General features: G+C 44.4%; 1 protein-coding gene across 1 annotated transcript; it reads right to left on the bottom strand.

Moving 5' to 3' along the window:
* Positions 1-9616: 9616 nt before the first annotated feature.
* On the bottom strand, positions 9617-10216 carry LOC136515286 (uncharacterized). Its single transcript, XM_066508926.1, has one exon. The coding sequence runs from the start codon at positions 10214-10216 to the stop codon at positions 9617-9619; it is 600 nt and encodes a 199-aa protein (XP_066365023.1).
* Positions 10217-14384: the final 4168 nt, after the last annotated feature.

Raw genomic sequence — 14384 nt, forward strand, 5'->3', positions numbered from 1 at the left:
GCCCGGCCACGCCATCGCCGGCACGGCTCGTTGCTCTCACCCATGCCCGGCGTCCGCTACGACTCCGTCGACGTCCGCGACCCCGTCCACATTCCTACCATCGACGTCGCCTGCTCAAGCTCTTGAACTTGTCAGATAGGTAAAAATTGTGAATATTCAATGTAGCTACTTAGTTAGCTTTGATTGTAGTGTAGTAGTTCGATTATTTGTTATTTATTAGTTAATGTGATGACTCAGGTAGTTGATTTAGTTAGTGATCTAGTGATATAGATAGAAACATAGATACATAGGTACATAGATATAGTTAGATAGCTACTTAGATAGGTAGTTATATATTTAGTTAACTAAATAGGATCTAGCTATTTAGTGAGTACACTATATATATACATAGTTATTATCTTATTTACTTAGTTTGTAGTTAGAAAGTACTTGTTAGGTACTATCTATCGGCTAATTTGGACTAAAGGACATATGTTTCGTTATGTGTTTGAACTAGATGGACAATCTAGTGACCATATATCATGGAGGCACCGTTGAAAGCGATCGCTATGGATATGTTGAGTTTGTTGACATGCAAAGCGTGCCTGTGCTATTTAATGATAGGCCTTCATTTAGTGAGATGGTTGTAAGGGCTCGGAAGGAGCTACATTTCCATGGAGATGATGGCATTGCAGTTGAGGGTGTACAGCACCTAGGTTCTCCTCCCAATATCCTCAGGCGAATGATCCCAATTAGGTGTGCAGATCAATGGGAAAACTATGTGAGATCGGCTATGAAGAGCCAGCTGCAATGTTTGGATGTGGTTGTGCATCGGGGTGTTAGTTGATCCCATCCCTCTTGGGTTTTCCCCACCAATGGGTCAGCAGGCACACTTTGACCCTCCCGTCCCGGAACCTAATATGGATATGGAGGTTGCACCTACGGTTCCCGATGCTCAATCTGCCCCCAATGAGCTAGTTGGAGATGCTTGTTAGAGTCATGATGTTGTGGCAGATCCTCCTCATGAGATCCCTTTGACACAGAATCATCCGAGTAAGTGTCTTATCCACCTGGTTATTGGGAGCTTAGCCCCTTCCTTGCATCCATTTGTTCATTCTTTCCTCATTTTTCTACTTATGTTGCATGAGATATTCCTGACAATGTGTATGTGCCCCCTGTTGCTGCGCAAGTGCACTGTGGAGATGGATTCCGTGGCTCCAATAGTGTTGAAATTATTAATGATTCGGTGCCATATGAGCTGGCAAGGGCTCTTGATTCTGATGATGATCGCCTCATTGGAGAGCTGACAGAGAGTGATGTTTAGATGCTGAGGCGTATCTTTCTCGGCCACCATGATCCAAGAGTTCACGAGTTCAGCAATCTTGCTCATTCCGATCAGGCGTGTGTAGAAGGACGTGATGATGAGCTCCTAGAAGCTCATGAGGCCGGCCCTAACATGGTAATTGAGAAGGGTAGGGTATTCAAGGATCTCCCTGCATTGAAGAGGTGGTTGCAGGTGTTTGCAGTGATACGAAAGAGACCTTACAAGGTCTTGCATTCATATGCGGAGCGCCGTTACATTGTTGTGTGTGACAAGGAACGCTGCCCATTGAGGGTTTGTGCAAGGAAGCAAAAGGTCACCGAAAAGTGGAAGATCATAAAAGTTGTCGGGCCACACAATTGTGCTGACCATGTGCTGACACTGAAGCATCGACAGTTGACATCTACCCTCATTGAAAAACGCTTGATGGGAATATTGTAGGGAGAACCCAACATGAAGGTTAGGACAGTTATCTGGACCGTTGAGGAGTTGTATGGAGGTTATGTGATAACTTATGGTAAAGCTGGGAGGGCTAAGCAGCGAGCGTGGAAGATGATATATGGGAACTGGGAGGATGGGTATGAGTAGCTGCCAGTACTTTTCAATGTAATCAAAGCGGTGAATCCATGCATGCATTATGAGTACATCCCAAAACCAAATGCATGGAAGGATGAGAGGCAGATATTCTTTCGTGCTTTCTGGTGCTTCCCTCAGTGTGTCAAGGCCTTTAGGCACTGTCGTCCTGTCTTCTCCATTGATGGTACGTTCTTGATTGCCAAATACTAGGGCACACTTCTTATAGCCATATCCTATGACGCAAACAACAAGTTGGTTCCTTTGGCATTTGCTTTGGTTGAGAAGGAGAATAATGACAGTTGGGGATGGTTCTTGAGGCTAGTCTGGATACATGTCGTTGGGCCTGGCAGGGAGGTTGGCGTCATATCTGATAGGCACCAGGGCATACTTAATGCTGTGTGAGAGCAAGTAGAGGGGTATGCACCTTTGCACCATCGTTGGTGTACTCGGCACCTTGCTGAGAATCTACTCTGGAAGGATGGTGTGAAGGATAACTTTGATCTGTTCCAGGAGGCTGCTCGACAACTTGAGGACAAGTACTTTTAGAAAAAGTTGGAGCAGGTCAGAACCGCATCAAATGCAGAAGGTAGACAATGGATCACATGTTTGATGAGGGATTTGGAGAAATGGACAAGAGATCATGACGCCGGTGGATGGAGGTACGAGTTTTAGTGCAGCAACATGGCGGAGTCATTCAATAAGTTGCTATTAGGGATACGTGGTATGCCCGTGAATGCAATCGTTCAATTCACCTTCTACAAGCTTGTTGCCTGGTTCAACGATAGACACGCCCATGCATTGAAGTTGCGAAGTGATGGAGAGATATGGGCTCCAAAACCAAAGGCACACCTAGAGAAGGCAAATGAAAGGGCTGGCACACATGAGGTTACATGTTTTGACCACTCTAGAAGGACTTATCAGGTCGAGCATAGGGGCGGTACAACGTCCGACGGCGAGGTCCGAGAGTCGAGGATGCATGTGGTAATCCTCCAATATTTCACATGCACTTGTGGTAAACCAAGGCAGTACCAGTTTCTATGTTCTCATTTGGTGGCAGCAGCTAGGCATCGCAACTATAATATCGAGAGAAGGATACCTCATGAGTTCAGTGTCGACACGCTTGTGCACACATGGAGCCCTCGCTTCATGCCTTTTCTGGGACCCTAGAGAGTGGCCTCCATACGATGGGCCAAAGTACATTGCAGATCCAGCTTACCATTGGAACAAGCGTGGATCAAGGAAGAGGATGAGGCACAGGATGGTTATGGATCAGATACCCGGAAGAACAAGGCATGGGAGAGGAACCCCATTTCTTACTGACCCCGAGCAGTATGAGTGCGGCAAGTGCGGTAGACTGGGCCACAATTCACGCACTTGCCATTGGCAGATTAGTGAGGTGCGACTATTGGTTGTTTTTATTATTTCATATTTATCGTATTCATTCAATTAATTATGCATGTCTCAATTTATGCTTATAATTGTGTCAATTACTTGTACATTTCTAAGTTTATGTTTCATTGTACATTGAATTTCTATTTCATTGACTTCTTTTTATAGGATGGCGCAATTCCACCTACTCAACCCGGCGTACGAGGCGACCCACCGAGGACGTCTCATAGCGGAGGGGCACGTAATAATCTATACGTCTTGTTCAAATTATTATGAGCGTACATGTGTTCATGAAGTAACGGGAGACTATGTTTTATTCCATGCAGGACCTTCCGCTCCTTCATTCTAGAGCCCACGATGGGTTCTTGGACATGCAGTACGACAATAGGTACACTCCCTGCAAAGAGCTGGCCTAGATGTCATCTCTTTTTAGGTTCATCGTGGGTTGCCCAAGTTCAACTCAGCAGGTATAACTGCCTTGGTTGATAGGTATTATCTTCAATCCTTGCCTCCATTCATGGCCATTTGTTCATGTGCTTGCCTTTTTGTCATGTAATCTTGCTTTGTCTAAAATGTAGGTGGTGGCCGGAGACTCACAGCTTTCACATGCCTTTCGAAGAGATGACAGTCACGCTCCAGGACTGTCAGAAGATGCTAGGTGTGAGGATTCACGGCAACACAGTGACTGGGCAGTGCAGGTCAGAAGGTTGGAGAGCCCGAGTAGAGGCCTTCCTTGGGTGTGAGGTTCCCGAGCAAGGGGCTCGCACTTCTGGAGTTCTAATCTCCTGGCTCCGGCAAGAGTTCACACAGTGCCTCGAGGAGGTCGATGTGGAGATAGTTGGGTACTATTGTAGGGTGTGGATCCTACACCTGTTTGTCTGCGTTCTCTTCCCTGATGCCATGGGTGACACTGCATCATGGATGTGGATCCACTGCCTCACTAATTGGGACCAGGCGGATCAGTACAGCTGGGGGTCTGTAGTGTTGGCTTTTCTTTACTGCCAGCTTTGCGAGGCGTGTCGTCGGACTTTGTCCTCAGCGTCACTTGGTGGATGCGTGTACCTGCTCCAGTTGTGGATGTGGGCTCATCTACTAGTTGGCCATCCTGAGGTTCTGGCTCATCGTGAATGGTTCCCAGGTCAGCCTCCAAGTCGACAGTCGACTTGGGCGTACTTTTGGGACCAGGTTACGGTTCCGCACGCGAGGTCAGAGCAAGCGTACAAAGAGTTCACAAACGAGCTAGACAAGCTCACAACGTCAAGTGTAAGTAAATTTTATTTCCCATGCTGGTTTCAAATGGTTTAGTATAGCATCTAACATCTTGTTTGGACATGTTCCAGGTGTTGTGGGAGCCGTACGATGGAGAGGGGGCACTTCCTTTTTAGTTGAGTAACATTTGTTGGAGCGACGAGGACTTCTACAGGATGAGGTGCCCTCTAATCTATTTCTACGCTGTCGAGTTCCACCTGCCAGATAGAGTTGCACGCCAATTTGGAGTGAGACAGCTTTGGCCAATGGCTCTGTTCTCGACTGGCGTCGACTTACACAAGTAAGTGTTTTCCTATTTCAATTGTCTCGTGATGGTCCATTTCCATTAATTCCTATATAGCTTAGGTGCCATCATTTTATAGCATCAATTTCATCCCTAAGAAACTAATATCTTACTTGACGTGCAGGTTGGATCACAAGAAGAACAGGAAGATTTTTGATTAGGAGAAGCACCACCAGCACTACATTGAGCAATGGGAGCTGTGGCACGACAACGTGGACGAGAAAAACTTGCCACACACGGACCATGAGTATAGGCACTACCAAGCTTGGTATTAAGGTGCGACATGTTGCAGGCTGAGGCTTCAATGGACACAAGATGACTACGCCGACATCGAGTCCTCCGACGATGAAGACACAGCGTACGACTAAGCTACTCATGTAGGAAGCCAGGTGGAGGCAAGACCAATCTTGGACAGAGTGGTAAGTCAATTGCCTTATTTTTCTATGTTAAGTTGCATTCCAACACATTCTGTGTTTAAGGTCTCTAATTTAGTTAGTGGCGCCTTCGAGTCGTAGCATCCTTATAACACATTCTGCATGGACTTGTTGCTATCTGTGTAGAAGTAAATGTAGGAGTTGTAATTAGAAGGTAGCACTATTAAAACAAGCTTTGTCTGTGGATTTTGATGCATGGAGTTGTTGCTATCTGTTTATGTTTGTCTGTGGAGGAGGCAACACACTACCACAATCTTACTGAGAACTTTGTTGCAGAGCAATACCCTCAAATGCTCTGTTGAAGACATTGAGCGCTTTCATCCGAGAGTCAGGGATGACGACACGCGTAGCTTCCTAGACATAAGATTCAAACTATTCTTTCAAATATATTATTAATACGTTAAATTCTTTTAGTTAACATAATTTTGTACAACAGAGACTGTTACGTCGGCTATGCCGTGCGACTGCTTGTTGTGGTTGCAGGACAGGCACGACGCAAGACGTGCACGTTCCTTCTACAGGCAGACGAGGCCCAGGTTCATCTAGCCAAGCACCTATAGGGTCCATAGGCCTTGCGTACGACGACGATGATGAGGACGAGGACGACAACGACGACGACGTGGACCAGAGGCACAAGGAGCTTGGCCTGTCTCAGCTCCAAGACGCTCCCTCCACTCAGTGTACACAGCCTTCAGGCACTAGGCGATGCCGTCCACCTGACCCTTACACTCCAGGCACCGATGCTCTTGGTCACGAGGGTAAGGGTAAGAGTAGGAGGTAGTGACGGTTTCTTGTATATGTTATTATGTAATATTATGGACTCTGTGGACTTTCATTATGAACTTTTGAGGACTGTATGGACTATAATTATGGACTGTGTGGACTATTAAACTGCTGATGTATATGGTTTCAGATGAATGTGGCATATATTTGTATGTTTGAACATGTTGTATTGAGGTTAAATATCCATCTCATATTTGTGTATGGATTGCATCCAAAAAGAGGGGAAATTATGCTAAAATTTTTCGCCTCAAGTTTGTATTAATCAGCGCCATCAGTTTTTCTGGTTAATTATGTAATCAATGTGTCATGTCACCGTCGAATAGACTTTACAGTGATTTGTAATGTCACCGTCGAATAGACTGTGGGTTCACTAGGTGGGTCGATCCTCGACCAATTTATCCACATCATGACCCACTAAGCAACTCTGTAAATTGTTTTTTTCAATACATAGAGATGGACGGGCGGGGAAAGAACTTCATTCATTCAATTAAACCATGGTACAAGCAAATAACATTACACACATGACCCACTAAAAACTAACAATGGTAGAAATAGGATAAAGAAGTCGCAAACTAAACCTAACATGCCTTAGGGAATTGAACGAGTACGGAACATCAACATTGAAAATGACTAACATAGGTTACTCCTAATAATGTTCCCACATAGCAAACTAAGTTGCGCCCTCTCCACAATAGCCTCCCATTGTTGGTGGCGGTGGTGGTGGTGGTGGCGGAGGAGGGCCCTTCTTCTTGTGATAAGGGCACTGGCAGTATGGATCATTGCAAAGTGGCTCCTCTCCACCATCGCTGTTATCATCCTCCTCCTCGTCCTTGGTACCTCTTCCAACCTCCCTTTCTAGGTCAAAAACGCGTCCCTGTAGGTACAAGATGTATTGTCGATGGGGATAAATAGGTGGAGGATCGACCCATCTAGTGTAGCCATAGTTCTCTTCACAGCTCGAATCCTGAAATAAGAGCAGTCTCTCCTATATGTACTACTACACATCATAAATATATTTGCAAAAAGAGATAGTTCATAACAAATACCCATCCTCGCGGGCATCTGAAGAAACGACGACCTCAACCTTCTGTGTCGTTGCACATCTGCACTAAGCAATTCTGACCGTGGCGGCATTTTGGCCAATCATCTTTCCAGTTATCGTATCCTCTAAGTGGTGCCTCATTGGTGAAATCACTCTTTCTCTCTAAAGGAAACTCATATAATGGCTCATCAAAGAAGTCTGGAACAAGGGAACCATCCCACAGAATGGGAGGTCCCTTCCTCCCTCCCTTTCCTCTCCCTCTGCCTACACCCTTTCTGCTAGAGGAGCCTCCGCCAGACATTTCAACTCTAACGAAACTAGAACACTAGTTTTGAAGGTATGGAGCAATAGAAGGAGCACTACGTATATATAGCCGAAGCCAGGTTCACCATTAATGGTACCAAGCAAAACATCTGTAAAATATTTGTACTTAAGTCTGCAAAGTGCATTTATTGAATCTAAAAAAGCTACTGAAAAGCCTAGATGCTAGAACTAAAAAGCCTACAACTATGTTCAGTCATTTCATCTGAAAAGGCTTGTACTATTTCAAATTAAATTCATCTAAAAAGGCTACTAGTGTTGGAAAATAATGGGGCTGAAAAGGCTAGTTCTGTTGCAAATTAATGCCACCAAAAAGGCTAGTACTGTTGGAATTTAATGGCATTGAAAAGGCTACAATGATAAAGACAGTGCAAATTTAAGTACACGACAACAAACTAAAAAGTTGAGTACAAGGGTACAGTGCATCAGTACTTCAAATGCAATACAAGAGAACACAATGAAAAGTCTAGTACTGGACAACATTATTCAGTAATAAACCATACAACTACAAAATCTAAGAACTACTAAGTGCAACGAGGCCACTTTCCCTTCCTCAGGGCATCGGGATTCTCCTCTATCGCTGCTTTCACTCTGCGTGCACGCTCAAGCTTCTTCTCCCTATCCTCCCTATACGCAGCAACACGTCTCCTTTCCTCCTCTTCCTTATGCTCCTTTTCTGTAGCCTCCTCTCTGCGTCTCTTCTCCATCATCTCCTTGCCCTTAGCCTCCTACCACAGCAGTTTCTGCATCCATTCCTTGTCTTCAGGCTTGATCTCAGTGTCGATCCACTGCTCAAAATCACAGAGCGGTGGAGGGGTCTGCAACAAATGCAATTGTTACAAAACAAAAAAATCTTGCAAGATGTCATATTACACAAAATAAATATTACACAACATCAATTCCTCACCATCTTGTTAATGCAGCGCTGATGAAGTGTAGGCTCAAATGCAAAATTGGAACACATACAATACCTCTGCCTATACGTGTCCTCTTTATCGGACTTGGCTACCTTGCAAGGATCGCCGCAAAAGCACATGGGCACTAGAACACCACTAGGCAGAGGCAATGGGTCGAAGGTATTTTTGGTCATCCGGCCATAACTACAATTTAGCCATTTTCATTCTAAGAACCGAAAGCATTTAACGTTAAACCCTACACCTAGGGTTTAATGTTTCATCCACAACAATGAACCCATAACATAACAACGTGCGCTGAGGTTACCTTGGTTTGCTAGCTTTTCCACGCCTTGGCATCCTACGGTTGTATAATATAAATATTAAAATTGCATGAAACTATAAGTAATGATGATTCTTAAGTTGAAAAATCTGACTAATATATACCGAATTGATGTGAAAAAAAACTAGGAGGGAGCAAGGATACCTTGCTCTCAAAGATCCACGGATCAAATCAAAGTTTATAAGGTCCAATATACCGATTCGTGAGGTAGGGCGAAGTGGGGAGAGAAAAAACTCGAGAGGGAGGAGAAAGAAGAGGAAGAAGGATCGGGCAGGAAGGTTGGGCGTGGGGTTAAAGCAGCCAGCTCGACGCCGTTGTCACTGGTGCCAAGCTTGGCACCATAGATCTTGGCGCCAAGCTTGGCGCCAGAGACAACGGAGCCAAGTTGGCTGCCAGGTCAGCCAACGTGGCCCCAACCTAGGCGCCACACCCTTTGGTGCTGAGACATGTAAGCTTGGTGCCACCAACGATGGCGCCGAGCTAAGGGTCTAGATTTTGAAATCATACCTCCAGGGGCATATTTGTGAGAAACTTTCAAAAAAGGGCTAAAAAATAAAAAATTTGGGCAGGTTGCGGCCAGTAGCGGCGGCTTGCAGGCGTTTGCAGAGTGGCCCGCTTGTATGCTTAAAGGCAGCTAGCACTTGCCTTGCCACCTAATAACACAACATAGCACAGCTCTCTAGGCACTCTTGGCAGCTAGCGCTTCAAGGAGCCGACGCCACTCAGGGTGCTGGTGCGGCAGGTACTCGACACCAACGCGCAGGGGCAAATCTAGGATAAATGGTTGCTGGGGTCGGACTATACTTAGAGTCATAACTATAGTTGACAATAATCTAACACCATGCATAAAAAGAATAATATACTGAAAATAGTAACCGTTCATACAGGGATAAATGTGACAATAACATAATCCGACAAAAGAAACTATTTACAAAAGTGGTTACCTCTTATAGTTTCACCTTGCGAGTACGATCATCCATATTCTAAAAACAAACTATGATATCATCATTTGGAATTGGAATTGCATCAAGAAATTCTTGCTCAACGAAGCAAATGACACAATCATTCATAAATTCGTTGCCGATTCGGTTTCGCAGGTCCGTCTTCACAATTTTCACTACTAAGAAACACCGTTCCACCGACGCCATCGCAATAGGAAGAACTAGCACAAGTTTGAGGAGTCGATATACCAAAGGAAAAGAAAGATTTTTGTTTGTATCCACCATCAATTTACCAAGCTCAGAAATAGTGGCCACTTGGGCAAATCTAGCATCAGCTCGCACATTGTCGATGTAAATATTAAGCTCAATAATAAGATCATCTAGGTCCCTTGGATCAAAATCATCAGGATATGCCTTAGCCAATTCCATCAAACTCTCAATTTTGAATGCATCAAAAGAATTCTTTGGACTAAAAGCAGCAATGTTGGTAAGCAATTCAGAATTTACCTCGTTGAAACAGTCATTAAATTCTGCAAGTTGTAAATCAATAACTAGGTTCAAGCAATCATATTTGTAGTGTTGATAGTTGGTGCGGTTGGTCTTCTTCCTTGGTTTGTGCCTATCAATGTACTCTTGTTCCATGTCTAACTTTGGGATGTTGAAAGCATCTAGGCCCCTAATGGGTTTCGGTGATTAATTACAACATAAGATTATTGTGACTAATGTGTGTTTTGCAGAAACCATTTGAGTTAGTTTACGATAATGGTGATTGTTTGGGCAATCAATGGTATTCATGCCCCTATCGATGGAAATCGTTTCGGTTTTCAAAGGATGGACAACAAGGCTAAGGATGGCTAGTTCTAAGTGTCGATTGGTGTTGGAGAGACACATAGATTAGTTTAGGGCTTTGTTTTTCCTTTGGCCGTACTATAAAGGGGGTATGAACTAGTAGATTGACCTAGGTGAGTCTAATGGTTTAGGTGTGGTGCACACTTGTCAAACTTAGCACTAGGTAGCTCAGGTATAGCCCAAAGATCATTTGAAGACAACTCCATTCACAAAGTGTTTTGAATTGGAAGTGTTTGGAGCCTTTCCCCGTGGCACCGGACGTTGCCCCCCTGGCACCGGACGCGTCCAGTCAGTGGTGGGGGTTAGCAGTGGTGCACCGGACGCTGGCCCCCATGGGACCGGACGCGTCCATTCAAGTGTTGGGCAACGCAAGTGAGGTTAGCAACTGACCGGACTCGGTCAGAGGCGCATCTGGTGGCCTTGTGAGCCTAGGGTTTGGTAACCCCCTAGCACTGGACGCTGCACCGGACGCTACTGAGCAGCGCATCTAGTGTAACTTAGAGAGGTTCAGATCGGCTGTTACTCGGACTGGACATGTCCGGTCTGTACTGACCGGACGCTATCAGAGTCTGGTCAGTTAGCTGTTGGTTGACGTCAACTAGCCAATGCAAACGCACCGGACGCGTCCGGTGCTCTAGACAGTCACGTCCGGTGCGTATACAAAAAATTAGCTAAACTCCAACAAGTATTTTGGTTGGTGGGGGTTATAAATACACCTCCACCTGTAACACCTCGGGTGTTTAAATATTAAAATCTGACATGTCATCATATGCATTGCAAAGCATTTGGCATTTGGTGAAAACTTTGATGTGCATTTACTAAAACAAGTTTACATTTGTGTAATGAGTGTTGAATTGTATTGTTTGACTCTAGTTCAAAGTTTGTCTGGGTTTTGAATTTTTCGAGAAAACCCCGCGTTTCAACATGTAAATCCTACCCTGAAAATCCATTTCAAAATCTAAGCATATTTTGGGGTTGGGCCCAAAAGCAAAAGTGTAGAGCTTGGCAAGTTATACAAAGTTTGTTTTTGGAGTTTTTCAAGTTGTTTAGAAAATTTTTGAGTAAATCAAAAAGGCGTAATTCGGTAAATTTCCCTATTCAAATTCAAAAGTTCATTTCAAAATCTAGACCGAATTAGGAGATGGTAATAAAAGAAAAGTTGTAGAACTTTTGATTTTGAACAACTTTTATTTTTGGAGATTTTTGAGTTGTTGCAAAAATTTGGGAGTAATTTGAGTTTCCAACTGGAGGGCAATTTTGTAAATTCGATAAACAGTACTCACCGCTCAGGCTACACCGGCGACGACCTTCGGTTTGCTTCCAGGCGCGGTCGTGGCCGTCTTTGGCGTCGCGCTGGCGCGGTGAAGGCCACAGCGCAGCTTCCTTGCGCTTCTGAGCTGCTCTATTTAGCCCAGGCCGTCGCCGTTGGCCCCGTTCTCTTGCTCTGTTTTCCCGACGCCACCGCCATAGCTCCGGCGAGCCCGCACCGTCTCCCTAGCGCCGTGGTCGTCTTGGTAAAGGCCGTTCCAGTTCCGTCTTTCTCTTGCGCATCCACCCAGCCAACTATGGTCGGCTGATTTCGCTGGGAACTCGCTGACCACGCTCTTCTTCCTCGCGGCCGGCAGAGTCCCCGTCGAGCGAGCGCCGTCGTGGCCAGTACTCTATGGTGAGCTTCTGATCTCGGGAAGCATTGTTTCAGCTTCTCCGTGATGCCGTGGTGCTTAATATCTTGTTGATTGCTCATTTTGTCCACCACAGCCACTGGAACACCGCCGTCGCCATTGCTCGCACCGCCGTGATCGCTGTGAACGCCGCCCCGCTTCACCGTTGCTTCTCCGGCCTTAATTCTTGCTTGAACGTGTTCGTGGTGAGCTACTGGACCTTCCCATGCCCTCTGTTTCCCCGTTTTTGGCTTCATTTCGCTGGCGTAGCACTGCCGTGCCACCGCATCTGCCATGGCCGGCGTTGAGCTAGCATAGGACCGTTATCGGATCCAGTAGGGACGTCAATCGATGCGCCTAGACTTGGTGATCATTTTGATACATTGGCCGTCGCCGTTGATCTCACCGTCGGCGAGTTATCTCCGGTCAGAGCCGTCACTGCCGTGGTCAATGTCGGAGGTTGAAGATGACATGTGGGACCCGTTGTCAGTGACTCAGCGTTCAAATGGATTTTTCTATTTTCAGATTTGATTGAATAGTATCTGTTTTTTTTTATTTTTGTATAGATTTATTTAAAGCTCCAAAAATTATGAAAATTTTTGTGTGACTTCTTTGTGATATATAGTATTTAATAAAAATATGAAATAATGTTTTTCAGTAATTTTTAAATGTGATAAAAATTGCTCAATTAATTCATAAATGGATTTCCATAATTTTTCTAGGCTTATTTATTTATCCAAAAATTATGAAATTTGTTTTGCCACTTAGTTAACATGTAATGAACATGTACTAAAATTTTGAGCTCAATTGGAATAAGTTGATTTATTTCATAATTTTGAATTAAATAATTAATTCATAAAAGCGAATAGTAACCTTTAATGATTTAGGTTTTTGTTTGGAATTTTGGATTGAGTGATGACCTTGGGTCATTTGTTGTTAATGATCCTTGGCAGTTGATGTATGTGTTATGAAAAAGATTTAGTTCGTTTGACTTGTAATTGTACCGCGAAGGAAAGTTGTATTCAAAATTATTAATTTTGCATCCATCATCGAGCATCATGTTTCGAATTCCGCATCATGTTAAACTTGGCATTGTTATTACGTGTAGTGAACGAAGGTGAAAACGTGGTAGTTAATCAAGCTGTTGAAGAGGTTAATCCGTCTGTTGAGGTCGGATCGAATACTTGTGTAACGTCGCAAGAGCCGGACTTTTCCGTCAACGAAGGCAAGCCCCGGATGCATACAACCCCACCTTGTGTTTTATAAATTAATTTCGCTTTTGCTTTCTGTTACTGCATTAAGTGATTAGGAGTTAAGTAAAAGCCTAATCGGTGCATTACCACCCTTGTTATTCCATATTTACCATATTACCAGTTTTAAACTCGTATATGCCTAGTTTTGCTTAGCTATGCGTAGAACGATGAAATTCGGGTGACTACTTGCCACCTGCAAGAAACAAATGGAACATTGGTTAATATTTTTAGCATGTGATATGGGAATGTGGAGTAATAAATCTAGACCGGGCGGACTCGGTGTGTGTGAGCCACAAGACATGGAGGTCTTGTGAGAGGGTTCTTTCCGCCTGTGTCGATTAAGGCACGTCCGTTGTTGAATTGTATGAGGTGAGAATTTGTAGTACTAACCACATACTCCGGTAAGCCTGAACTTGGCAATTCTATTACGAGAATGGCTACTCGCGCACTGGGAGTGGAGAGATGGCGGGAATAGCGTGTACCCACGTGGCCATGGGCTGGAATGGTGGAGTACTGTGTTCTCGGGTGGCGCGGACCCGTTTTTGTTTTAGAGGATCCGAGGGTAGGTTGGTATATGTAAGTCGGGGACCTGCATATGTCGTGTGGTCTGGAATTCCCAGCTGGGTTTTAATCGGTTCGAATCGTCGTTGCTCCTCGGTTATGGAGACTCAACTCACTGTTCATCATCGTAGAATTAATAACCGGAACTTGAATAAGGCTTGTGAAGGTGTTGGATATGAAGTTTCATGATCTCAGTGCGGATCATGTCAGCTTTGTATATAATTCTCGAGAAGTTTTCTATATAAAGAATGTTGTTAAAAGAGCTTTTACGCAAAAGAACTTTGATCATTGTTAAAGCTATACCTTGAATCCCTGAGCCTGCATTACTGAGTTTATTAGTTAATATTTTGGATAAGTCTTGTTGAGTACTTTTGTACTCAGGGTTCGTTGACCCCTTGTTGCAGGTGAGCCTCATGAGCAGATCTATTTTGGATCATGCTGCATGACTATCGTTCGTTCTGACGATGAGAAGTAAATGTGTGATCC

This window comes from Miscanthus floridulus, chromosome 17 (assembly GCF_019320115.1).
Source record: "Miscanthus floridulus cultivar M001 chromosome 17, ASM1932011v1, whole genome shotgun sequence".
Classification (NCBI taxonomy): domain Eukaryota; kingdom Viridiplantae; phylum Streptophyta; class Magnoliopsida; order Poales; family Poaceae; genus Miscanthus; species Miscanthus floridulus.